General features: G+C 41.9%; 1 protein-coding gene across 1 annotated transcript; it reads right to left on the reverse strand.

Annotated features, from left to right (window-relative positions):
• Nucleotides 1-639: 639 nt before the first annotated feature.
• LOC124040839 (hepatocyte nuclear factor 6-like) lies at nucleotides 640-26100 on the reverse strand. Its single transcript, XM_046357938.1, has 2 exons — nucleotides 25024-26100; nucleotides 640-2316 (listed from the first exon to the last, which is right to left on the reverse strand). The coding sequence occupies exons 1-2, from the start codon at nucleotides 26081-26083 to the stop codon at nucleotides 1934-1936; spliced, it is 1443 nt and encodes a 480-aa protein (XP_046213894.1). The 5' UTR covers nucleotides 26084-26100; the 3' UTR covers nucleotides 640-1933.

A 26100-nucleotide genomic window follows, 5' to 3' on the forward strand; every position in this document is an offset into this window, starting at 1 on the left:
GGTCAAAGTTCAGAGGTCATAAAGAGGTCCTTCGGTAAGTCCAGCTAGGAGTACATCTACTTCATCACACAAGTATTAACAAATATGCACAGTCATTCTGTTGTGTTCCGTTGTTTCGTTTGTGAATGATCAGTCTTTTCCATGAAGATCTTATTTATTTTAATTATTATTTTTTATGTTTTATGTTTTATTAACAAGGTGCTTCTTTACATGTATTTCCAGCACTACAGAGCACAATAGTCACAAGAAAGAGAAACTTTGTGTCTATAGTACTACTTTTTACCCGCATCAATATTATAGAAAGAGGGGGAGGGGAGGGGAGGGGGGGAGGGGAGGGGAGGGGAGGGGAGGGGGGAGGGGAGGGGAGGGGAGGGGGGGAGGGGAGGGGAGGGGAGGGAGGGGAGGGGAGGGGGAGAGCATTTACAGTTCATTTTCAGTATGTTTTGGTTAGTATTGATAAGATCTATTAATCCATTCTTGTGAGATATGGAATGACCACATCTCCCCATAGAGCTCGTTCTCTATGGGAGGATCTAGAATGATTTGTTGGTTGCTATGGCACTGGCCACCCACTAGGGGGCATGGTAAGGGAAGTAGTTGCACCTGCTCTCTTTGATTATCATAAAAGGGTAAATGTCATTGGCACTCAAATTATATTGTGACGTTTGACCCTTGTGTTTGGCCACTAGAGCAGGGCAGTCCCCTCCTGTTACCTCGATAGAACACTCAATAAGGTCCAGATTTTTCCCATTTGATTGTAAACTCTTCGGTACCTGAACATACCCTCCAGTAGCTACATAGTTAACAGCCATACAAAATATGGAATCTTAGTCAAATCAAATCAAAATCAAAATATGACTATGGATGATAGTCTTTGGACATGTCCTCTGTTCCCAAAACAAAGCAGTTCAGGCTGTGTGTGTGTATGCACATGTGCATACGCGTGTGCGTGTGTGTGTGTGTGTGTCTGTCTCCCCATGTTACCTCTTCTTCATCTGCACTGACCTGAAAGTGCAAAATAGGTGAAAGCAGTGTAATGATTGTTCTCCTGGTGTTTGGCTTTCACATTTCTAGGTATTTTATATCAGTGCAGATGAAGGAAAGGAGACAGTTAGACTATTGAGATGTGTGCATGGAGTCAGATACCTCCTCACTCGCAACAGTGTGCTGAAACGACCAGCAGGTGGCACTGTTGCACTTGCATGGCAGACCAGATTGCTGCAGAGAAACCACACTCCTGGAGTGTGATTGTACAAACACATTACACACACACACAAGCACACATGCAAGTACATAGCATACACACAAACACACAGTGAAATGTGTGTTTTTCTGACTGAGCAGAAGAAGAGAGGACATGTCTGACTGTTTATCCTTGCCTGTTTTACACACATGGCCACTGCTGCTGTGCAGTCAGGTCTATTGCCATGGGGTTGTCTTTGGTGTATTTGCTTGGCCCATTAGTCAAAGACTTGAGCTTGTGGATTTATCAATCCCAAAAAAAGGGAGACACAGCTATTCTGTGGGACTATCTTATTTTTGAGCTATTTTAGACTCCTGGTCTTGTTTTTTTTTGTTGTTGGTTTTTTTTTTGGGGGGGGGGGGGCAGATTTGCTTGATTTAGAGACAGATTTGCTCAAACTTAAGGGTCTGAGGATAATTTGGGACACCAATACACCATTCCGCTCTCAGACCTGTTGGTTTCTCTTTGGTTTCTGATGGACAAAACAAAATGGAGTAAAAGGTGAGATCCATCACAAAAAGAGAACACGTTCAGACCAATGGTCATAGACACCTGATTCAATTCATCAACTATTCATCAAGACCAGGAGTTGAATCAGCTGAGCTGGACAAAAAGCCTGCACACCAGGGTCAGTGACCACTGCTTTAGATCCAAACCCCTCCATCCTCTCCCACCCCCTTCCCTTCTCTCTCATTCCTTGGAGAAGGTGGTAGCAGAGGAGGTACCCGGTTGCGCCGTGGATGAACCGGCGTTGTTGTTGTTCCCATGAGTGTGCATGTGACCGTGCCCATGCACGTTCCCATGCACACCCCCGTGCTCGTTCCCCTCAACGCCTCCGGTGGACCCCCAACGGTCGTGGCAGCGTCGCCGTGCATTCATGAAGAAATTTGAGACGGTGGAGAGCTCCAGGCCCAGCTGCTGGCTGATGGTGATCTGCATCTCCTTGGAGGGCCGGCGGTTCTCCCTAAAGATAGCCGCTAGCGTGCGGCGCTGCAGGTCGGTGAATACCAGCCGCTGTTTCTTGGGGACCAGGTTCCTTTCACGACCCTGGTCCTGCTCCTTCCGCTTACAGGCTGGAGAAGGGGAAGAAAGAAGGAAAAGAGAGGGAGAGAAGAGAGGGGGAGAGTTTAGTTTCCTCCTGTCTTTCCTGCTCTTTACAAGTGTATTTCCCCCTATACTGTTGAATTTGACACTGATTTTACTGGTAATATTGATAATACAAAAGTCTATTTCAAACAGGAACGTACTATATAAAATAGTCAAAATTGAAGGAGGGATGCAGGCAGTGTAAAGAATGGGGTGGTGGATAGATAAAGTAAAGTGGGATGGATGTATGGATGGATGGATGGATGGATGGATGGATGGATGGATGGATGATGGATGGATGATGGATGGATGGATGAAAATACATATATTTCCAGGTGGAATGATGGCGAAATGGAGGGATACAATGAAGAACTGATATAGTGAAGGGACAGGGTGTTTAGGTGATGGAGAAGTGAGAGTGATAGGGTGGGAGGATTGCGGTGCATGGTTCAGCTGTTTGTTCACCTGCACCTGCTTGCAATTGCTAATAACCTATCCGCAAATGCCCAACTATATGTGATAAAGGGAAAATCTGACCCTAACCCGCAAATATAGAAAATGCACTGTAGGCTACAGAACGTTTTGTTGACAGTGAGTGCAGGATTTTTTGTTGTTGCCTAATTTACACATGTTTCTGCTTATAATTTACTCATTTTTATTGGCTATTTCAAAAAAGCTTGGGATTATAAGGTTCTTTCTGCATTTTTGTCAACATGTAGTTATTGACATTGTCTTGGTCTGTTCAATGGTCTCTACCTATATAGTACTCTAAATACCCAAATTCATGTTGATAAGTTAAAAAGAATGCAATATAAAAATTGCTGACACCATTCAAACCAATGAGGGTTCGGAATTTTAAAGCCAGTTATTTCAGAATCATCTTTTTGCAGATAGAACCTTGTAGTCCCAAACTCTCCATTTGTTAATCATCTGTCTATAATGAGATACATACAGCATCTCTTCTGTGATTATACGTTGCCCTAGAAGACTAAATAAACCCTTGATCAACACAATAATAGCATAAGTCGATATAATCAACACTTCAATCCAGTTGACATCCCGTGAAGTTTTCTCTGTCATCCACGCTTCTTTCGCGGAGTAAAGTTCTTTAGGCACCGGGGAGAAAATGCAATAACAAAAAAAACGGGAATGATTTTCTGTGCAAAATTTCAAAATGACATCAGTTTCACCAGTTGTATTAAAATAAATAGAAAGCTGTGAAAGAGACCCAACATGTTTCATATAATATTTTAGATTGGCTTGGATGCATATTTCATGTGGTTGAAATACTATCAGCTTTTATGATGCTGGTAAAGATAGAGCCCCAGCAGATGGTCCCTAACTGTGCAATTGCATTCTCTGAAGATGCTGAAATAAATAAATAATATTTGTCCACTCCTGTTCCCAGTGTCAAAATGTACATTTAGTGTATCATTTTACTGCAAGTAATACTTACGTCGGCAGGAGTTAATATTAAGGCAATGTAAGAGGTTATAGAACTACAATCGGTGTCCAGATTTCAGTTTCCATTTAAACAATCTGAACTGTAGGCTACAGTTCCCTTGAAGTGCCTTAGGCCTATTTGAAGTCCCCATCTTGTGTGACTGTAAAATGTGTAAAGCGCCTTATAATTATCACACATAACATCGCCAGCACTGCTATCCTCCTCTTTTTCCACTTCACCACATCTTTCCAAAACATTTGGGCAGGGCGGTCTGTCCACCCATCACTATGGGTGGACAGACAGATGACAATAAACTGGGGATGGGAGGAGGGGTGTTGAGTTAATTATCCAATGTAGACATGATGTGATTTTGAGAGAGACATGAGTGGGATGTGAAGGGGGCAAGGAAACTGATTTTTCAGCTTAACTGAACTAACTAATGTGTGTGTGTGTGTGTGTGTGTGTGTGTGTGTGTGTGTGTGTGTGTGTGTGTGTGTGTGTGTGTGTGTGTGTGTGTGTGTGTGTGTGTGTGTGTGTGTGTGTGTGTGTGTGTGTGTGTGTGTGTGTGTGTGTGTGTGTGTGTGTGTGTGTGTGTGTGTGTGTGTGTGTGTGTGTGTGTGTGTGTGTGTGTGTGTGTGTGTGTGTGTGTGTGTGTGTGTGTTTGTTTAGGGTTAGGTTAAGGTTTACGGTTATGGGTTAGGGAAAATTGGATTTTGAATGGGAATCAATCGTTTGGTCCCCACAAGGACAAGGACGTGTGTGTGGTATAAATTGAAGATCGTGAAAGAAGACAAATCTCAACACTTTTAATTGAATTATCACGAATCAGAGTAATCTATACAGCTTTTTCTTTTCGCATTATCACTGAGGTATGCAGGTAAAGTAACGGGTGTAGCAGCAGACTTTCTTCGCGATTTAGCCTACAAAGGTTAGTTGGCAGTGAAACCTGCATGTCATTGATAATTGCATTTTTAGTTTATTTCTATTGGTAATCACTGTAGTTTCGCCTACACCATGAGATGTTGGAACTGGACCATACTGTTTGCCTTTGCTGTGGTCGGCATTTTGTTCCTCTTTAAGCTGCATTGGTAGCTTTTGGAGCGGTGTAGTAGAGAGTATTGTATTGCTTTGTCGGGTGCAATACTAGACATAGGGTTTTCTGAGCCGTTCTGTGCTGCTGGTCTAAAAGCTGCAATGATCGATTTTCCGCGGTTTTCTCCTGAACACGTGGTCCAGTAATCAGGCTTCCCTTCCCCACCCAATTGATCCGTATTGATCTGCGAGCCCGGGTGTGTGCGCGCGCATGTGCGCCCGTGTGTGGGCGTGTGCACGCGCGCGCGTCCCACTCAAGGACGGGAGTGAGAACCTGAGCGAGCATGGGGACGGACTGCCAGTTGTGGACGGACTGCCAGAACCACTACAATACTTAAGTTAAATACAATACTGTAGAATATAATACATGACTAGAATAAAAGTGGACGGTGTATGATTGCTATCCCCATGAGCCATGGATGAGGCATGCAATGATTTAAATCCAGACCTACGACAGGCTTGGATGAGGCATGCAATGATTTAAATCCAGACCTACGACAGGCTTGGATGAGGCATGCAATGATTTAAATCCAGACCTACGACAGGCTTGGATGAGGCATGCAATGATTTAAATCCAGACCTATGATAGGTTTGAATTCGCCATGCCAAAAGGTTTTTCTCCAGGTGCATGAAACAATGAGGATATTTCCTGCGACATTTTCTACGAGAACCTATTACCAAATGCTCAATAAACATTATGTTTCTTTCATTTGATTACATTGTGAAAGATGTCTTCAATGATCACACCTTTTATATTATTATAGAAATGTGATGTTCAGTTCATTTTAATGGGCAATGCATGTGTATTGCCTAATGTGAATATAGTGTGATAGTGTAATTTTAGAGTACTCTAGCATTTGAAACATGTATCTAAAATGTTGTTGGAATAACTGATTGATATAATTGTGTTGTGTTTTGGTGATTAAACCAATGTACTCATTATATTTCACAGTAAATTTATATTTAGGATCAGTAACCAGGTTTCCATCCAACGTTTTTATGCGAGTAAAGTAGGTACATGTCGGATAAAACATTTAATGACAGTGCTGATGGAAACAGAACATTTTGTCGAAACATTCCAAATGTCAAAACAAAATAAGCTAGAGAAGGTGTGATCTTTTTGTGTGGGTAAAAGGCTATTGATATAATAACCATCATATCGAAATAACTTTGGAGTCAGTCACACAATGACATGTGTGTGGTCCTCCCACTACTATTTTATCAGCCTATATATTAAATGAATGATGATGAACTTTACAGGGTGGTGAAAGTGCATGGTAATGAGCTTGATGCTCCTTTCCAATAATTATCCAGGGTTTTATTCTATTCATTAATATCAAGGGTCATAACGCACAGTCTTTTATCCCTAACAAGTCAATCTGATAGAAATATTTCTGGTGGGAAAATGCGCATGTTGTTTTTATGCGGATTTGGATGTATACAATTGGATGTATACAAACACAATTAATGCACAATGGAAGGTTTTGAATGTAAGACTGGTTGCATTACAAGTGTTTCCAGTTTGGAGTTTAAAGAGTTTTGAAAAGTCATCACATTCTTGTGAAAATATTACCAAAGCTGTGGAACAACACAAAGGAATGCCTTTCCTCCTCTCACAATGTGTGTGTGCGCCTGCGTGCATGAGTGTGTGTGCGAGTAATGATCTCTGCAAAGTTGAGGTGCTGTGTGAAAATTATGGATGACTGAACGGCAAATTTAGACAACACCACTAAACAAATATGACTGTGTGGAGTTGATCAATGTGTGTGTGTGTGTGTGTGTGTGTGTGTGTGTGTGTGTGTGTGTGTGTGTGTGTGTGTGTGTGTGTGTGTGTGTGTGTGTGTGTGTGTGTGTGTGTGTGTGTGTGTGTGTGTGTGTGTGTGTGTGTGTGTGTGTGTGTGTGTGTGCGCTGAAACAGTGGCATGAATTGCAGATCATAAAAGAACACTAATCTCAACACTTTTAATTAAAAAATGACGAATCAGAGCAATTTATATTGCTTTTGCTTTTAACATAATCATTGAGGTGTATACAGGTAAAGTAACAGGTGTGGCAGCAGACTTTCTTTGGTTGGTCGACAGTGAAAGCTGCATGTTCGTGTGTGTGTGTGTGTGTGTGTGTGTGTGTGTGTGTGTGTGTGTGTGTGTGTGTGTGTGTGTGTGTGTGTGTGTGTGTGTGCGTGCGTGCGTGCGTGCGTGCGTGCGTGCGTGCGTGCGTGCGTGCGTGTGTGCGTGTGTGTGCGTGCGTGCGTGTGTGTGTGCGCTGAAACAGTGGCATGAATTGCAGATCATAAAAGAAGACTAATCTCAACACTTTTAATTTAAAAAATACGAATCAGAGCAATTTATATTGCTTTTGCTTTTAACATAATCATTGAGGTGTATACAGGTAAAGTAACAGGTGTAGCAGCAGACTTTCTTTGGTTGGTCGACAGTGAAAGCTGCATGTTCGTGTGTGTGTGTGTGTGTGTGTGTGTGTGTGTGTGTGTGTGTGTGTGTGTGTGTGTGTGTGTGTGTGTGTGTGTGTGTGTGTGTGTGTGTGTGTGTGTGTGTGTGTGTGTGTGTGTGTGTGTGTGTGTGTGTGTGTGTGTGTGTGTGTGTGTGTGTGTGTGTGTTTGTGAATGATTTGACTGATTTGGTCATGCGGTTGATGTGTGTGTATAGCCCTATACTGTACAGCTTTTCCTTTTCAACAATTTGACTTCAGATTCCGACGTTTGTCCAAGTTTGTCCAATATGTAAAATTCAGAGGTTTTCCCAAACATCAAATTTCAACGGTTCAGTTTGGGATAGGGTTACGGTTACAACAGAAAGAACTGTTTAAGTTGAGGTAGTCATTCCGAAGGATTAAGTGTTAAGGTTTGGGATAGGGTTACGACATTGCTAAATTGTAATTAAATTGCCTTACTTTGAAAGGTCTCCCTAATCTTAACTAAGTTGCGCACACATGATATATAATTTTTTCTATTGTGTTATTGACTGTACGTTTGTTTATTTCATGTGTTGTTGTTTGTGTCGCACTGCTTTGCTTTATCTTGGCGAGTTCGCAGTTGTAAATGAGAACTTGTTAAATACCTGGTTAAATAAAGGTTAAATAAAAGATCCATAAAAAAGGGTTACACCAGAAAGATAGTTTAGTTATTCATTCTGAATGGTTAAGGTCAGGGTTATGGTTTGGATAGGCTAATACTTTTATTTAAAAAGTATATAAACGCATGGCTTGCACTGGAATTTAACATCCGACCCTCGGGTCCGGAGCTCGTGGACTACTTGATGGTAGTGCTCACCATTTTCCCTGGTGGCAGGGTCCCTAGTGGCAACGTCCTGGGTATCTGGACGGAAGGCAATTGCCTTGGATCTTGAGCAACCTGACTGATACTGTATGTGTGTGGTCTGTGTTTTTGTCTCTGAAAGCAAAGCATGTTAACCCTCATACATCACCATTACTCCAAATGTCTTGCAATTTATTTTCTGAAATGTATTTTCCATTCAATCTCATATACAGCACATTCAGAGTATTCAGAACCCTTTACTTGTTTCACATTTTGTTGCATTATAACCTTATTCTAAAATGTATTAAATAGATTTTTCATCAATCTACACACACTACCCCACAATGACAAAGCAAAAACAGTTTCTTAGACATTTGAGCAAATTTATTTAAAAAATATTTTAAAAAAGAAATATTCCATTTACATAAGTATTCAGACCCTTTACTCAGTACTTTGTTGAAGCACCTTTGCCTCAATTACAGCTTCAAGTCTTCTTGGGTATGACGCTACAAGCTTGGCACACCTGTATTTGGGGAGTTTCTCTAATTTTTCTCTGCAGATCCTCTCAAGCTCTGTCAGGTTGAATGGGGAGTGTCGCTGCACAGCTATTTTCAGGTCTCTCCAGAGATGTTCGATTGGGTTCAAGTCTTGGCTCTGGCTGGGCCATTCAAGGACATCCATAGACTTGTACTGAAGCCACTCCTGGGTAGTTTTGGCTGTGTGCTTAGGGTCATTGTCCTGTTGGAAGGTGAACCTTCACCCCAGTCTGAGGTCCTGAGCACTCTGCAGCAAGGTTTCATCAAGGATCTCTCTGTACTTTGCTCTGTTCATCTTCCCTTGATCCTAACAAGTTTCCCAGTCCCTGCCGCTGAAAAACAACCCCACCGCATGATGCTGTCACCACCATGCTTCACCGTATGGATGGTGATAGGTTTCCTCCAGACGTGACGATTGGCATTCAGGCCAAAGAGTTCAATCTTAGTTTCATCAGACCAGAGCATATTGTTTGTCATGGTCTGAGAGTCCTTTGGGTGTCTTTTGGCAAACTCCAACCGTCCTGTCATGTGCCTTTTACTTAGGAATGGCTTCCGTCTGGCCACTTTACAATAAAGGCCTGATTGGTGGAGTGTTGCATAGATGTTTGTCCTGCTGGAAAGTTCTCCCATCTCCACAGAGGAACTCTTCCTTCTGTGTGACCATCGGGTTCTTGGTCACCTCGAAGGCCCTTCTCCCCTGATTGCTCAGTTTGGCCGGGCAGCCAGCTGTAGGAAGAGTCCTAGTGGTTCCAAACTTCTTCCATTTAAGAATGATGGAGGCCACTGTGTTCTTGGGGACCTTCAATGATGCAGAAATTTTTTGGTACCCTTCCCCAGATTTGTACTTCGACACAATCCTGTCTCAGAGCTCTACAGACAATTCCTTCAACCCCATGGCTTAGATTTTGCTCTGACATGCATTGTCAACTGTGGGACCTTATATAGACAGGTGTGTGCCTTTCCAAATCATGTCCAATTAATTTAATTTACCACAAGTGGACTCCGATCAAGTTGTAGAAACATCTCAAGGATGATCACTGGAAATAGGATGCACCCGAGCTCAATTTCGAGTCTCATAGCATAGGGTCTGAATACATATGTAAATAAGGTTATTTCTATTTTTTATTTTAATACATTGGTATAAAAATAAAAAATAAAAATAAAATGTGTTTTCAGTTTGTCATTATCAGGTATTGTGTGTAGATTGATGAAAGAATATTCTTTTTTAAATCAATTTTAGAATAATGCACATAACAAAATGTGGAAAAAGTGTCTGAATACTTTCCGAATGCACTGTATGATATCTCTCAGGTTTGTTTGTTCTCCGCAGCCCTATAGGTTAGTAATTACTTAACTAATTGTGTCTCTCCAAGTCTTCAGTTTGGCATTAACAACTGCTGACGGACCCACACATACACATCACACTTCACACTTCAACTCTATAGTGTTCCCCTTTCCTCCCTTTCCTCACCCTTTCCCCCCTAAAAGAAAAGCCGCAGAAGTCCATCCACTCCGGTCTGCTTCGTCAGTTAGCTCCCCTTGTTGTTCTCAATTGTTTTCATTTGTCCTCAGATTGATAGTCCCCATATTGATTGATCTACGCTTCAAAACCATTCCATGGAACGTTTATTCAATTCGTTCAGGCTCGGCCATGCCAAGCTCTCCCCAGGCTTTCTAAGTGACGTTCCAACCCAACTCAATACTGACTAATGTAATGACTGAATACTAGTGCTAATATACTGATACTTCAATACGTAATTCCTGTTTTCAAACAACTGCTGCTACCGGCCATTTTACAATGCCAACACCACTCTCCCCTTCCTTTCTCTCCCATTAGCTCAACCAATAACATCGCAAACACTTGTGCAGCAGACCCCAGGGTGCAGTGTAGGCCTACATTGGAAATCTTCTGTAGAATAAGTTAACACATACTTATAATGGTCAATATAATATATTATGTTTGAATTCAAAATTAATATATTAATATATCATGTTAATATTACTAAAACGAACAAAGGACTGGGAGGATTACATATTATTATATTGGCCCTACAGATGCAGGCTATATTATCCAGAGATACTTACATCTCTCGGGTTAGGCCTAATTCTAATCAACCCAACTTAATCATGCACCATTCAAACCGCGATCTGTAACTTTCAATTCCAGTCAAAGGTGCTCTCTGCTTTTAGTTTTGGTATGACTGCCAATGGGTTATTAGAATCTGTTCTAACCAGGCCGAAAATTAAACTCCAGGGTTACCAAGGCATTCAAATAACTTAGATTTTATATATCCATAAAGACCCACACTGAAGACATACTCTTCCCTACCAATGCATTATCAGTTGTTTGTGAAAATAGCAAAAGAAATAAAGTTTGGCCTCCCTTTACTCATCATAATCATCACCTTTACATGTACACGTGATGTCACACACTTAAAGGGTAGGTAACATAAACGTAACCACATGTAACATATGGACTTGCATTAGTATACACATCATAAATCCCAATGCAAAGTTATACCTCACTTTTCTATTTTTTGAGTTATTACATAAAACTGATCAGAATTCCGAAAAATACGGAGGTCATGTTGGAAAATGTTTTTCCGGGGTGTGATGTAATATGGAGGACCCTGCAAGCCAGCCTACTCCCTGTTAATGTAAACTCCAGCAGAAATAACTTCAAATGTAAAACTTCTAATGAAACCAAATCGTTTGCACTCATGATTACTAGTTTCAATTTAATTTTCAGCCAATGTACAAGCAAATATTTAATGAATGTATTATTGTTACAAATCAACTTACAAGGTTGCGATCCAACTAGCCTGCTAATATTAGCCCAACTAGCCTGCTAATGATACATTAGCACTGAATGAGTCAGCCAGCTGCTATCAACATCTAGCTCACAGCTACATTAAAGTAATCAAAAGTTTTGGAAATACATAACGCTATCCAACCAGTTATCAAAGATTGTTAGCTATAGCCAGCTCATGTTAGCTATTTAGCCAACTAGCTATTAGCCTAGCCACCCTAGCCAACCACCATGGTTATGGTTGGCAACATAGAGCCCAACTACTGGAGACCTGCTAGAACACAACTAACACAACTAAAACATAACCGCAGATTAAAAGCAAAGAGCAAGCAGAGACCATCCGATGGTAAAACTTTCAAAAGAGTGCAATCTGAGTTAGCTCCCAAAGCAAGGGGAAGGTGGGTGCTTCACTGGGCCGAAATCCAACATAGATAGATTTCAGATATCAGTTAGCTAGCGCGCTAGTGCTGAGCCAAGGTGGGAAATGTTACAAAACTCCCACAGCCTTCACAGAAAACTTCACAGAAAACATGCCAAAAAGTTGACAAAACAAAAAAAGGAGAACAGATGAGTTAGATGAGTTACTACACAATTGTTGTTCTCAACTTGCCTACCTGGTTAAATAAAGGTGAAATAAAATAAATAAAATTAGATCAAGCAGATATGATTTTCTCTTTCATTTTGAGCCCACGGCAAGAAAGCATCAGAGCCTGCCATGCCAATGGGTTTCCACTAGATAACACATCCACAATGTCCGGAATAGCGTTAAGTGTGGCTAACATTAACCAGCTTGAGCTAGCTTCCAGGCTAGCATACAAACTCGGTAGCGCAGAATAGATCCTCCATATGTAGTTGAGAAATAGAAGTTATATGGAAATAAGTTAATAAATACGTAACAACCCAAAACATAAGTGTGTTTGTACTTATAGGTAACCAGATCGTGACTACACCTAAGTTACTAAGTCTTTGACCACACTATGTTGTTAAAATGGTAAGTAAAAACTCAAGCTTCTTACCCTTTAAAGATGAGAAGGGTAGCAGGTAGTTGGTCGAATTGTACATCCTTACTGTGAGCTATAACTCTTGACAGTGTGCAGGATATGACAGAGATGTGAGAGGTAGATGGGGCATAGTTATCCAGGGCTCAGAGTGTAAGATAGTAACATAGGGCTTAGGGCATTGAGAGATGGTTACCTTATAGGGATTTCCTTTGGGCTTGGTATCATATGAGGGACATACTGTAATTTAGGATGCAGGAGGCCCAAGGGTAGGCCTACATTTAAAAAAAACATGCAAATATCGATGTTTTTGTGAAATAAAAACCCTCCATGTTCCGAGCACAGTTTTGGAGAGAGTAACTAGATTTGTATAGGTTTATACAATAGCAATTGTATAAATTGTAAGCTCATCTTAAACATTTGCATAATAGGCCTGAAAGAAGATCCAAAAAGGCATGTGCAAACTGCAAATATATTGACCGAAACGTTGGTGAGCAAGTGATTATGTATAAGCAGCAGGGGTGGAACAAGTACCCAATTGTCATACTTGAGTAAAAGTAAAGATACCTTATTAGAAAAAGTCAAGTAAAAGTCAAAGTCACCCAGTAAAATTATACTTGAGTAAAAGTCTAAAAGTATTTGGTTTAAAATATGCTGTAAGTATCAAAAGTAAATGTAGTTGCTCAAATGTACTTAGGTATCGAAAGTCAAAGTCAAATAATAAATCATATCAAAGTCCTTATATTAAGCAAACCAGATACCACCATTTTATTATTTTTTAAATTACAGATAGACAGGGGCACACTCATTCAGACATCATTTACAAACAAAGCATGTGTGTTTAGTGAGTCTGCCAGATCGGAGGCAGTAGGGATGACCAGGGATGTTCTGTTGATGTTCTGTTGTGCGTGAACTGGACTATTTTCCTGTTCTGTTAAGCATTCAAAATGTACAGAGTACTTCTGTGTGTCAAGGTAAATGTAAATGTACAAAGTACAACATTTTCTTAAGGAATGTAGTGAAGTAAATGTAAAAGTTGTCAAAAATAGAAATAGGAAAGTAATGTACAGATACCCCAGACAATTACTTTAGTTTTACTTTAAAGTATGGATACTTAAGTACTTTACAACACTGATAAACAGGTCCAGGCATATTTATTGTTTTAGGTGTGATTGTTGAAATTTGTATTTGATTAAAATGACTGTTCGCCTACTTTTTGAAGTGTGCATTATATCTCAGCCAGGTCACCCATGGTTCAAGTCAGTATTCAACGTCCATCAATGTCTGAAGACATCGGGAGATGAAGTGGAAACTGGCCACTAGGGGACAAATGAGCGCTGTGAACTTCAAGACTGTTTCAGTTTTGCTTAGGCGTTGTGGATGGGCATGGCGGATGGGCGTAAGCATCTGCCTCTGTTGCCAAACGTTGGTGCCCAAGGTTGCATGTTGGAATCGAATAATAAAAAGTTGGTTTCGAGAAAAAAATGTAACGCCTATCCTAAACCTTAACCCTTACCTTAACCATTCACAGTTAATGCCTAATCTTAAGATTTAGGAGTTAATGCCCAAACTTAACCCTAACCTTTAAATTGTGGAGCTCCGAGTGGTGCAGCGGTCTAAGGCATTGCATCTCAGTGCTGGAGGCGTCACTACAGACACCCTGGTTCAAATCCAGGCTGTATCACAACCGGCCATGATATCCAACAACATTGAAATTTGACATTTGAGAAATATGGATGAACATCTAATTCTGAGGTGAGACTGTGAGAGCTTGTTGTATATTTTGCCCTATCTGCTTTAAAAAGCAACTGCTGTCATGGCAGAATCAGAATCCTTTAGGTAACATTTATAAATAAGATGTTTTATAAATTTTTATACTTGAAGTATGCTTATGTGGGAAAGATTACTTGGGCCCAGAGAGGGGAGAGGTCGGGTTAGTCTTATCTGTGAATGTGTCTAACTATTCCTAAACCATGTGAAGGGATGGTGTGATTAATGGGGAACCAGTTAGGTTGGCTCCACAATGTCTGTGTGCCAGTCACTCCTCTCTGTAAGCCAGTCCAGTAGGGGGTTATTTGATATATGCAATTTAAAAAAGGTAATGTTTTTGGTTCTAAGTGGTACCAAGAATGAGATAAGAGCTTTGTTTAGGAGACCAAACTGAACGATAATTTATAGCTAATGCTATAAATTATGGGATACTCTTTTTTCTGGTAAAAGGTTATTTATATAATGTTCCTAAGATCTGTTATTCGTCATGTGAGTTTTGATGGGTGTGTATTGGCTATAAATGATACTAAGGACTGTTTTGTAAGCACTCTCAGAGAAATCCGTTTTTGACACAGAATTGATCTGAGAGTCACAGGGCTATGGTGAAGCTCATATAATTAAAGATGGACTTTATGATAACTCTGACTTGTGTGTGGTTTGCTTTCTCATGATTTGGTAATACAGGAAATTTCCACGACACTGCCCCTAAAAAACAACTTCTCATTTAGAGAACAGCCTATGTGGCATCGATTCAGAAACATTTATTCTACTGTCAAAATTGACTACAAAGTTTAAATAGGATAATTTTGGTTATAAAGTCAGTCTCGTCCAAAACTGAGCTATGTGAGACTTGTGGTCATGACTGCATCACAACGTAAATAAAGGTTGGGTTTGTTTCAATCCTGCCCACATGCCCGCAGCTGGCAGCACACAAGTAATAATTCATTCAAAGTGCAGATAAACACGACCTGATTTTAATGCCTGTGGTAAATTTGGAATAGAAACTACTCACACTTATTTCACATTTTGATGTGTTCCAACCTGAATTCAAAATGTATTAAAAAATAATAATTCTCACCCATCTACACACAATACCCCATAATGAAATTTTTGCAAATGTATTGAAAATGAAATACAGAAATATCTCATTTAAATAAGTATTCACACCCGAGTCAATACTTTGCAGAAGCAGCTTTGGCAGCGATTACAGCTGAGAGAATTTCTGGGATGGTCTCTAAAAGCTTTCCACACCTGGATTGTGCAACATTTGCCCCATATTCTTTTCAAAATTCTTCAAGCTCTGTCGAAATGGATGTTGATCATTGTTAAACCAAAATGTTCAGGTCTTGCCAAAGATTTTCAAGCAGATTTAAGTCAAAACTGTAACTCGGCCACTCAGGAACATTCACTGTCTTCTTCGTAAGCAGATTTCTTCGGAAGTTGATTTGGCCTTGTGTTTTAGGTTATTGTCCTGCTGAAAGGTGGATTCGTCTCCCAGTGTCTGGTGGAAAGCAGACTGAACCAGGTTTTCCTCTTGGATTTTTCCTGTGCTTCACTCCATTCCATTAATTTTTTTTTATCCTGGAAACATCCCCAGTTCTTTAAGAATTACAAGCATACCCATAATGTGATGCAGCCACCCCCATGCTTGAACATATAGAGAGTGGTACTCAGTAATGGGTTTTATTGGATTAGCCCCAAACATAACACTTTGTATTAAGGAATAAATGTGAATTGCTTGGACAATTTGTTTGCAGTATTACTGTAGTGCCTTGTTGCAAACAGGATGTATGTGTGAGGTACAGAGGTGATGTAGTCTTTCAGAAATCATTTTAAGCACTATTATTACCCACAGAGTGAGTCCATGCAACTTATTATGTGATGTGTTAAGCACATTTTTACTCCTGAACTTATAACACAACAAAATGTGGAAAAAGTCATGGGATGTGAAAACTTTCTGTGCAATTTATTGAAGGGCCCTAAAGAGTCCCGGAGATAGGCTATCCAAAAGTCAAACCAACTTTGCCACTGTTCTTTTCAACTTAAGCCATTTGATAAAATTCTCACTACAAAAAGAATGGGCAGTATATGGGGCATTAAACAGTAGACTGGTGCAGACTCTGCAACATGGAAACAGAATCAATAGAGCATCTCTTTTGGTGCTGTCCATCTATGGCTTGTTTTTGGAGTCAGGTCCAGGAATGGTTTTTGGGTCATAATATCGGGGTGTGAATGAACCTGCAAACTGTATTGTTGGGGGATTTGAAGGACCACAGTCAGTCAATAGGAAATATCATTGTACTCTTTGGTAAACATTTTAATTTTGGGGGCAATTTTGGCAGAAATGTTGCAGATGGGGAGGTTCAAGTCCCTAGTGAGACACCATGGGAGAATGGAGGGATGTATTGCAAGAGGAAATGGTAGAATGCCAATTTACTGGGAAAGATGGGGTGATCTGTGGCTGGAATTAACGAGTGTTGGGATAAATGCACAGTATAAATGTTTGAGGTCCTCCAATCAGGGGTGAGGGTAGGGATGCATTTAGTTATGTATGTTTTGTGTTTAGTTATGTATGTTTTGTGTTTTGGTTTCACACTGTGACTGGTGTGTGTGCTGGTCCTGATTATTATTGGTGCGCTCGCTTCCATGCCCACCTGGGAGTCAGGCAGAGCTTAGTCCTTCCCGCCCTTGGAAAATCCCTTTGGGCTTTGGGTCAGGGGCTTAGCTCTGCAGGCTTCTCGGGGTGGGTGGGTGGGAGCAAGCGTACCCACTGACCAGAGCACCCGCTCATGGGAGAGGCCATTTGTATAGTCTTTGTATTGTATTGTTTTTGTTTTAATAAATGCAATTGAAAATATATATTTATATATATTTGTCACTGTCACACAAAAGCCAGCTGAAGCTAATTGGAGACACCCACATCAAACCACACCCTGAAACCAGCCTAGGTTTGAATTCAGACATAGCCACAACCATTTCATAATGAACCTACTCTAAAACAAGGCCAAATCAGGAAGTTCAGTCGCCCTTTACAGTAAGTGTGTGTCTCTCTCTTGCTGTGTGTGTGTGTGTGTGTGTGTGTGTGTGTGTGTGTGTGTGTGTGTGTGTGTGTGTGTGTGTGTGTGTGTGTGTGTGTGTGTGTGTGTGTGTGTGTGTGTGTGTGTGTGTGTGTGTGTGTGTGTGTGTGTGTGTGTGTGTGTGTGTGTGTGTGCGTTTCATAACTGACCGCACCATGCTGCTATAGTGGTGTGCCCCTGAGCCTGGGCGTGCCTGGGACCGAGGCAGGGGCGGAATGACGTGATCGCGTTTTGCGTGCGGTGAGATGAGCCCTCTCCCTTACCGGCCGGACTACTGCAGGCGAGAAACAGTTTATGTCAATCAATCACTGTCGGTCACACCTCTGGGATCTACGCTCATTGGTTGTCTTGATTAGAGCCCATATATTGCTGTAAAGTCAACGGTTGGATTTCCACAAAGACATGCAATAGCAACTGTACAGCCGTCACAAAATATTACATTAGAAGCTGCCGTAATTAATAGAAAATTATTTGATTTCGAATATGAAATCCTGTGCTTTCTAATGAAGTCTACAAGCCAAGCATTATTGCAATTGAATTATCTTCTACTTGCTACACCACCATGCATTCACATTTTAGCCAACATTGGCTGTTCAATGCAGATGTTTTTTGCAAACTATAATAATGCATGTTTGGAAAAATAATTCACAATAATTCTAAATATATTCACAATTTAAAGAGCCTACTTCCTGTAGCCATTTGGTATAGGCATAGTATTCCCTGCTTATAAATTAAAAGAGACACTTCTGCTGTTTACTCGATAGGACAATACGGTTTCTGAATAGTTTAGTCTGCTGTTTATTAGTCTGTTATGTCATTTAAAAGCAGTTTATTCAAAGCAGTTTATTCGTATGGTGTTTATATGGTTTTTATAAGCTATGGGTTTGAAAAGGATATGCCTAAATATATTGCATATAGGTCACGGGTTCTGAATGCTAAATTAATTTGGCTATTGGGTTCAAATCAGGGCTTTTAGAGCCCCGAAAATTATTTCGTTTTTTCTCCAAATTATGGAAAACGTTTAAATAATAATAATTTGGAGGGAGAAAAATTCATAAATGAATAAAATTAGTGAAACAGAGAAATCGGTGATGCGTATTTATTCATACAAATGTTCATGAAAAGAGGGAAAAGTTAGTGACGTGACTATGCGGATTCGTGTCATTAAAAATACACTCAGAAATTGTATGGATTAATCCTATCATGCAGGATTGAAGTATTTACATCATAGTTGTTCCATTTATTTTTTTGTACATTTTAGTCGAATAATTGAATCCTTAAACCGGTTATATTATGCGAAAGCAATGTTGCTGTTGCCGTTGTATTTTGTTTTCGTCTTCGATTGCATTTAATTGAAGTTGTGTGAATTAAGTGTTATGATTGTACATTCTAAACCTGAGAGAAGGTGTCAACCCCACTGAAGATATTAACACACACACACACACGCACACACACACACACACAGGTTTCAAGTTTCAAGTAGCCTAGTGATTGCACTGCAGGGTTTACAAAACTGAAATGGGGAATTTGGGGAATATGGACTGGCTAAGTCAGCTTGCCAGTTTTTGAAGGGGTACAATGTTGCCACCAAATAGAAATGGTTTTATTTCGATTAATCACTTAATTTATTTTTGATGAAATCCTGTGCTTTCTAATGAAATCTACAAGCTCCAGTGAGAATGCAAATACGAATGCTGTTGTCCTTTGATGCTAACTCTGTTCAGAACCACAAACAACGCCTCGCCAGCCTACAGAACTTTTACCCAGAACTATGGACAACGCTCAAAGGTGCGAGCGCACAAAAAAATACTAAACCTTGCGTGCGCCAGTTTTCGCATAAAGATTGGTATTTATAAAATGTGAGCTTGACGCAAGAGTGTGCATTTCTCAGGCCATGTGTATGCTTGTACAACTTCTAGTGGTCCATCGATTTTTTTTTTTTGCAAGCAAATATTGTTATTTTGAGGGAAATGGAGATGATTGATGCACGGGAATTATAATAATTGTAAGGGTAATAAAAACATTCCAAAGTAGGCCTAATTATAAAACAGGTGCATTGTTGGTAATGAGATCACATAGCAGCATGTAGTCTAATGTGTTTCTTCTACATTTAGGCCTACATTTTAGTCGCTTAGCAGATGCTCTTACCCATAGCTCATTTAATAGCCAAGCATGCTCGAAAGTAATTTAGACTGGTAGCCCATTTAAACATATTTGGTATTCGTAGGCTATAGTATTGCTGTGCGATAGTAGCGGGATATCACAGACTATTTAAATTCAGCGCCCATATATACAATGGCAGGATAAACAAAATACTGAACAACATTTCATATTTTCCTTAGAAGTGTGTAGTATGCGCGGCCAGTGTTTGGCACTTGCTAAAGGCGGAATGCCTTTTTAGTTTGAAAATGGTGCAACTCAATATTAGGAAGGTGTTCGTAATGTTTGGTAGACTCAGTGTATAGTATGGCTCTGATTTATGTAACGTGCGACAGTATGATAAATCCCATTAATTTGTTGAGCACCAAACGAAAATTCTAGAATCTCCATGTATGCCAGAATTGAGTGAGAAATGTACTCTGAGGCCCCAGTCGCCCGAACAGTCTACCACAAACAGCGCGCATAGGCACTCTGAACACTCCCCCGTACCACGGACAGCGCCTCATAGGCACACAGAACACTCTTCATAACCACGGACAGCACCTCATAGGCATACCGAATACTCTTCAGAACCCCAGACAGCGCCTCACTTGCCGAGAGAAGTATGCACAGAATAACCCTTGACAGCGCCTTTCCAGCCGAACCCTTACAGCTGAGCGTGTCATTCGACCTCCATCAGAACATTATTGACCTAATCTATTCAGGTTTACTTTAATTCTCAACCTCTTCATATTCTGTGTTTGTCCACGTTTTTTCTGAATAGAACTGATCCTACCCAGTCTTTCACAACATTTTATTAGGCTACGTAATTGGACAGCATTTAGCTTTTATTTTATTTTTGTATCTAAAATTCTCAAATTAATTCCTCTATTAAACCCCAAATGTGAATATGAGACGTGTATATGTCATGCAAATATTGACTTATTGGCCTTTATATAGGCTACATGCATTGTTTTTAGTCTACTGTATGGAGGTTAATGCATTGATGTAGTGTGGTATGCTCTGTGGTCCAGTGCATGCAGGGTGTTACTAAACAAGTGGTGTTTGTTTGGTGGTAGTAGGGAAGACCATTGATGGGAGAGCCTGTGATGCAGAGGGGGCGGGGGGCTGAGGAGGAGTTGGGACAGACCTGCTCGGTTGGTGCTGCTGGTGCAGTGCCAGAGATGGAGGGAGGGAGGGAGGGAGGGAGGGAGGGAGGGAGGGAGGGAGGGAGGGAGGGAGGGAGGGAGGGAGGGAGGGAGGGAGGGAGGGAGGGAGGGAGGGAGGGAGGGAGGGAGGGAGGGAGGGAGGGAGGGAGGGAGGGAGGGAGGGAGGGAGGGAGGGAGGGAAAATCGATTCTGATTCAGAGGGAGTCAGATAAGCCTGAACAATGTATAGTGCAGACACACTCTATAACCCAATCACACACACCACACACACACACACACACACACACACACACACACACACACACACACACACACACACACACACACACACACACACACACACACACACACACACACACACACACACACACACACACACACACACACACACACACACACAGTGAAATGTGCTTGCATGCCCACATAAAGATGCATTACATACCCCATAAACCATAACAACCTTTAAAAATCTAATGACATCACAACCTTGGATTGCATTGAGGTCGATTTGCTGACATAAGCAGAAACAGATCATTACTATGGCTGACTACATACACTAGAATCCCCCTGTTAAAAAACACTGCCTTCGTCTTGTGAGGGTTATTTCTATGTAGATCTTCCTTCTTGGCCAGGCAGCCTTTCTACAAGAGATTCTTTATCATAAAAGGACCTTCAGGTTTCAATAAAAGTTCAATTAGAAAGTGTTTGAATATTAGTACGCCGTCGGAGTTAACAACACATTTAAACAGTGCATTCCCAAGTAACCCAGTTATTTTACTGTCTGAGATGTGATTTTGTTATTTTCCTACAGGTGTAAAAACCGCATGTTGTACACACTTTTGTTTGTAGCTACCACACATATGTTGGGTTGTGGTTGACGCTGCGTGTTGTTAACCACACATTTGACTTTGCTTACCCAGAAACAAATCTGTTACAAGGGCTACACCACTCATCCTTCCCTCTCTCTTCTCTTCCCATTTTCTTTCTACTCTCCTCCATCTCCCTCTCCCTCATTCTTATCAATTATTAAAGTCTCTATTGATCCTTTCTCTACCCTACCTCTATCTGCCTGTTGACACAAAGCCCAAACTCACCAACCCTCAATCAACACCTGCTCTCCCAGCTGGCTGTGTTAGGGTATGGGCGCCCCCACAACACAGAGACTTTGTATCTAGTGTTATTCCAAAAACGTATCTCTATCAATCCATTCTGTAGATCACATTTCTAATAATAACAACAACACAATTCTGAGCAGTGAACCCCTATTAATATAATCAAGCAACATCTGATGTCACGAAACAGAAACCTGGGGCCAGCTTCTGAATAAATGTTCCCAGCTGTCCGTTCAGAACCACAGCAGTCTGAATCATCAGGGCCAAGGATAGCTGCCTAACTGGCTCTATATATCCCCCCAAAAAACACTGCCTTTGTCTTGCAAGGGCTATTTCTATGTCGATCTGCCTTCTTGGCCAGGTTTCCTTTTTACTCAATTATATGAGTTGGGACTAGGCTGGAGCAAAAGCATGCCAACCCTGTAGCTCTCTAGGACCATGATTTGTGACCACTAACTGACACAGTCGCAGAGAAAGAATGAACCACAAAGGCAACTGCTTGTACACCATTGGCCGAATCCTAACTTAATATCAGTGGGCAAAAGTCAAATTCACATGTACAGACAGAATACTGCTAGATGGATTTGCAACTATTCCTACTCGCAATTATTTGCCCATTTTGTCATATTTTATCAGGTGGTTCTCCTTCTATCCTCCAGCTTTATCCCTCAACTCTTTGTCCTGCAGTGTGTGGGTTTCCAATCCACTGAAGCAGCCAGTCCAGTGCTAGCGGCATTGGCAATCATAATGGATTATAGGTTGCATTTTTGTGCAGAGGAGGGAGAGACAAAAGGAGAGAGAGAGAGCGAGAGCGAGCGAGAGAGACAAAGAGGGAGAGAAAGTGAGACAGGGGGAGAGAGAGAGAGGAAAGAGAGAGTGGGGGTTGGGAATTGGAAGCAGCTTTATTGATCTCCTATCTGCGAAGCCAGGCAAACAAGGAAAGGACAGAGCTACACTATGAATGGCCCTCCACACTGTTATGGCTGCTGGCTACAGCTATCTGTCTTGCGTTTTCACTATTTATTAAATATGCTTCCTATAAGGAAAAGGTTGCACCTGTATCCGGTCTATGGCTGTACAAGTTCAGACAGCTCTAACACTGCTTGTGATCACAACACCATGTATACAGTGTGACAGTGCAGAGGAATCAGTTATTGACTGTAACACTTGGGGAAATCATATCACGATCTGGTGGTGTCAACACCATCTCCAACAACCTGCTAGAAGCTCCAACACCTTACCAAAGTCTGTCCTACGGACCCCTGAGCTAGCCTGCTGATCCAGTCTGAGCTTCAAAACGTTTTTGTGTTGGTTCAATGGCTTTACAAATGTGTATGGTTTGATAGCGAGATTGGTGAGATCAGCATTTCCACTTAACACATGCTTGCTGACACATACACACACATACACACACATACACACGCACAAAGGCTTACGCACACACTTTTCACGAGTCTGTAACTCACCAGCCATTCAGATGTACCTGAATTAATTGAAAACTGTGGTCTGGGAGGGGCACTAAAGTCAACCCCTCTGGCCGCTATTGACAAGGGAATTTACACACGCCTACACATTGGTCAGAGTGATTTTTATTTGACAGATTAGAACAGTGAAAAGCCACAGATGTAAAGTGATCACATAGCCTGTACGTTTTGTGTGGTTTTGTTGTTTCAAACTGCCTGTTTTTGAGTAAATTGAAAAAGACATTCGAAAATATTAAAGCAATGGCCATAAACGGAAATTCCTAGTAATTTCTTAAATATAATGTCTGGACTATTCTGAAATTGTATAGGATGAGGACGATAGGGGAAGCCCATTTACTCATTGGTGTGGACTGAACATGAAGGTTTTTGCCTCAAAACACCCCCTCCTGTTTTACACTAAAAATATACATCTTCTCTGAAATACGATAACCATTTGGAAAAACAACTTTCCCTATAAATGTGGATTATTTATTGATTAAATTATTGTATTTTTTGTCTTACACTCATTTCGAATGTCTCTTGTTTTTAAACTATTGATTGGACAGTGATTAAAATGTAAAACCATAATCTGATAAATTAATCAAACCAATTAACTGCAGAGAGAAAATCTAATAAAAAATCAAATGGACGCGTTTGTGGCCTTTATTTCGATGATTTGGGGTTGGCTGGAGGGCCTGTATGCCTACTAGTATTGCCAAAAGCAAGAAATGTCATTTGAACGAAAATACTTTGTATTTTACTTGAGTAGTAGATGTGTTTCTATGCCCAAGGGATGAGCCCCATAGCATTTTAGATATGGCATGAACTAAAACCCGCGTCATCGAAGCAGAGGGAAGCCAGTTGTAGACTGACAACCCATATGTAGTCTAATTTTAGACCGTTAAGGGTCAAAATGAAAAGCCGGCGCTGCCGTGTGGTTGGCTGTCTTTCAGGTCGGATTCGAATATTGATTCGGGTGCCACATTTTAAAGGGTAGAGTGGGACGTAGCGTATTGATCAGCAGCCAGAGGTCACGCGCCGCTGACGCGCTCTCCTCCCGCGCGACTAGTTTATATGCCTCCATGTTCAAGCTGGTGGAGCACACGGGACCCATGAGAGCGAGTGACTGTGTGAGTTACATGTTTGGAACATATGGGATTCACTAGAGAGACCCACGATGGACAGGGTGACATGTTTTAGACACACACACACCCGGCCTGGCGCGTTAGTGAGCACACATTCCCCCTATCTCGAGGACCTTGTGGACATAATACACCCAGAGTCTCATATTATCCTTATATGACAATGCCCGGGTCCTCTCAGTGATTATATTTGGCTTTATGGGTACAAAAACCCTGTTAACATTAGGCTGAGGTGTAAGACAGTGCATGCAGCTGGTTTCTCTTGCAACGTGTCACAACAACATATGGTGACATGGATACCATGCAATCACTTTTACTGTAACGCAGATATCTCTCTAAAACGGTGATTTAAAGAGAGAAAGATTCGCTCTGAAGTTCTCCTGAAAAACCGTTTAGGCTACTTGGTCTCGTGAGTAACTTTGCTCGCAACCGTTTTACACTGACCGCTGTCCATGGTGCTGAATCGTTTGGAAGTTGAGGTTTTGTCTGATAAAGTTCGTTAAGTCTTTAGCATAAAACAAGTTATGTGTATAGAATAGCAAATGTATTATATAAGCCTATACAGAAAGCGAGAACGTATGCTTTTAATAAGCGCAAAACGTCAATTGGTTACGATTGACTGTTCAATACGAAGCCCACACGACATAGGCAGTGAGACCAGGTGCATCTTACCAGCCAACCGAAGGGCAGACATCCGCTGAAACTCGGGCTCCTGGAGCCACTTCCACATCCTCCGGAACGTCTCTCTGCCAGACTTGAGTTTACTCCACGGCTTGGGGTTCCGCAGGAGATCTGAGAGGGTTCCTTGGGACCGACATAGGATCCTCTGTGCGAAAATCGCCTGGGGGATGGAGTAGCGCTTCAGCTCCGCTGTTATCCGCAGAGCCACCTCCTTAGTGTTGATCTCCTCCGCCTGCCCGCCTGACCCTCCTCCCTGGCCGGCCCCAGCACCGTGCCTCTCCCGCTCGGCCAGCATCGCTGCCCCATTGGCCTGGGAGTGGAGGTGGCTGTGCGTATGGTGCATCCCGTTGAGGTTGGAGATCATGCCGTGTCCATGGCCACCTAAACTTCTGGCAATGTGCTCCTCGCTCCGAGACAGCATAGTGGCGTGGGACTCGAAGCCTGTCACGGGAGAGAGCATCTTGGCATCATTGGAGAGGTGAGCACTTGGACCGTAGGCTGAGAGCGTCTGCTGGGAGTTGTGCAAAGAGCCAAGGCCGTTGGACAGCGGGGAGAGGGACCCATGGCCCATGCTGGACATATCTTTGGGGTAGTGGCAGTATAGGTTGCCCATAGACGCCAGCCCCCGGTGGTCATCCCTCATTAACGTGAAGCTCCCGCTGACATTCCCCGCAGAGAGTCGCTGTTGGGCGGCTGCGTGGTGGTGGGAGTGTGGGTGGTGGAACTTGTCGGAGACGGTGGATATGGGAGGTAGGTGCTGGAGAGGTGTCAGGGTGGTGTAGGTGTTGCTCAGGCTCATCCCGGACTCGCACATGCTCATGGCCGGGTGAAGGTGGCCGGAGAGCGACGAGGGGTCTGTCCGGTAGTCCCCGGTACCATCCAGTATCGAGGTCATGCTGGACACCATCGCCGACCGGCCGTGCGCGTGAGAAACTAGGTTCCGGTGAGAAGGGGCGGAGGACTGCCGAGCGTGTGAGGAGCTCATCAGGTCCCCTGTCTGTGAGTGCGAGACGCCGTGAAGGTTGCCAAGGTTTTCCATTGTGACTTCCATCGCTGAAAGAATATATC

The sequence above is a fragment of the Oncorhynchus gorbuscha genome, linkage group LG08 (genome assembly GCF_021184085.1).
Source record: "Oncorhynchus gorbuscha isolate QuinsamMale2020 ecotype Even-year linkage group LG08, OgorEven_v1.0, whole genome shotgun sequence".
Classification (NCBI taxonomy): domain Eukaryota; kingdom Metazoa; phylum Chordata; class Actinopteri; order Salmoniformes; family Salmonidae; genus Oncorhynchus; species Oncorhynchus gorbuscha.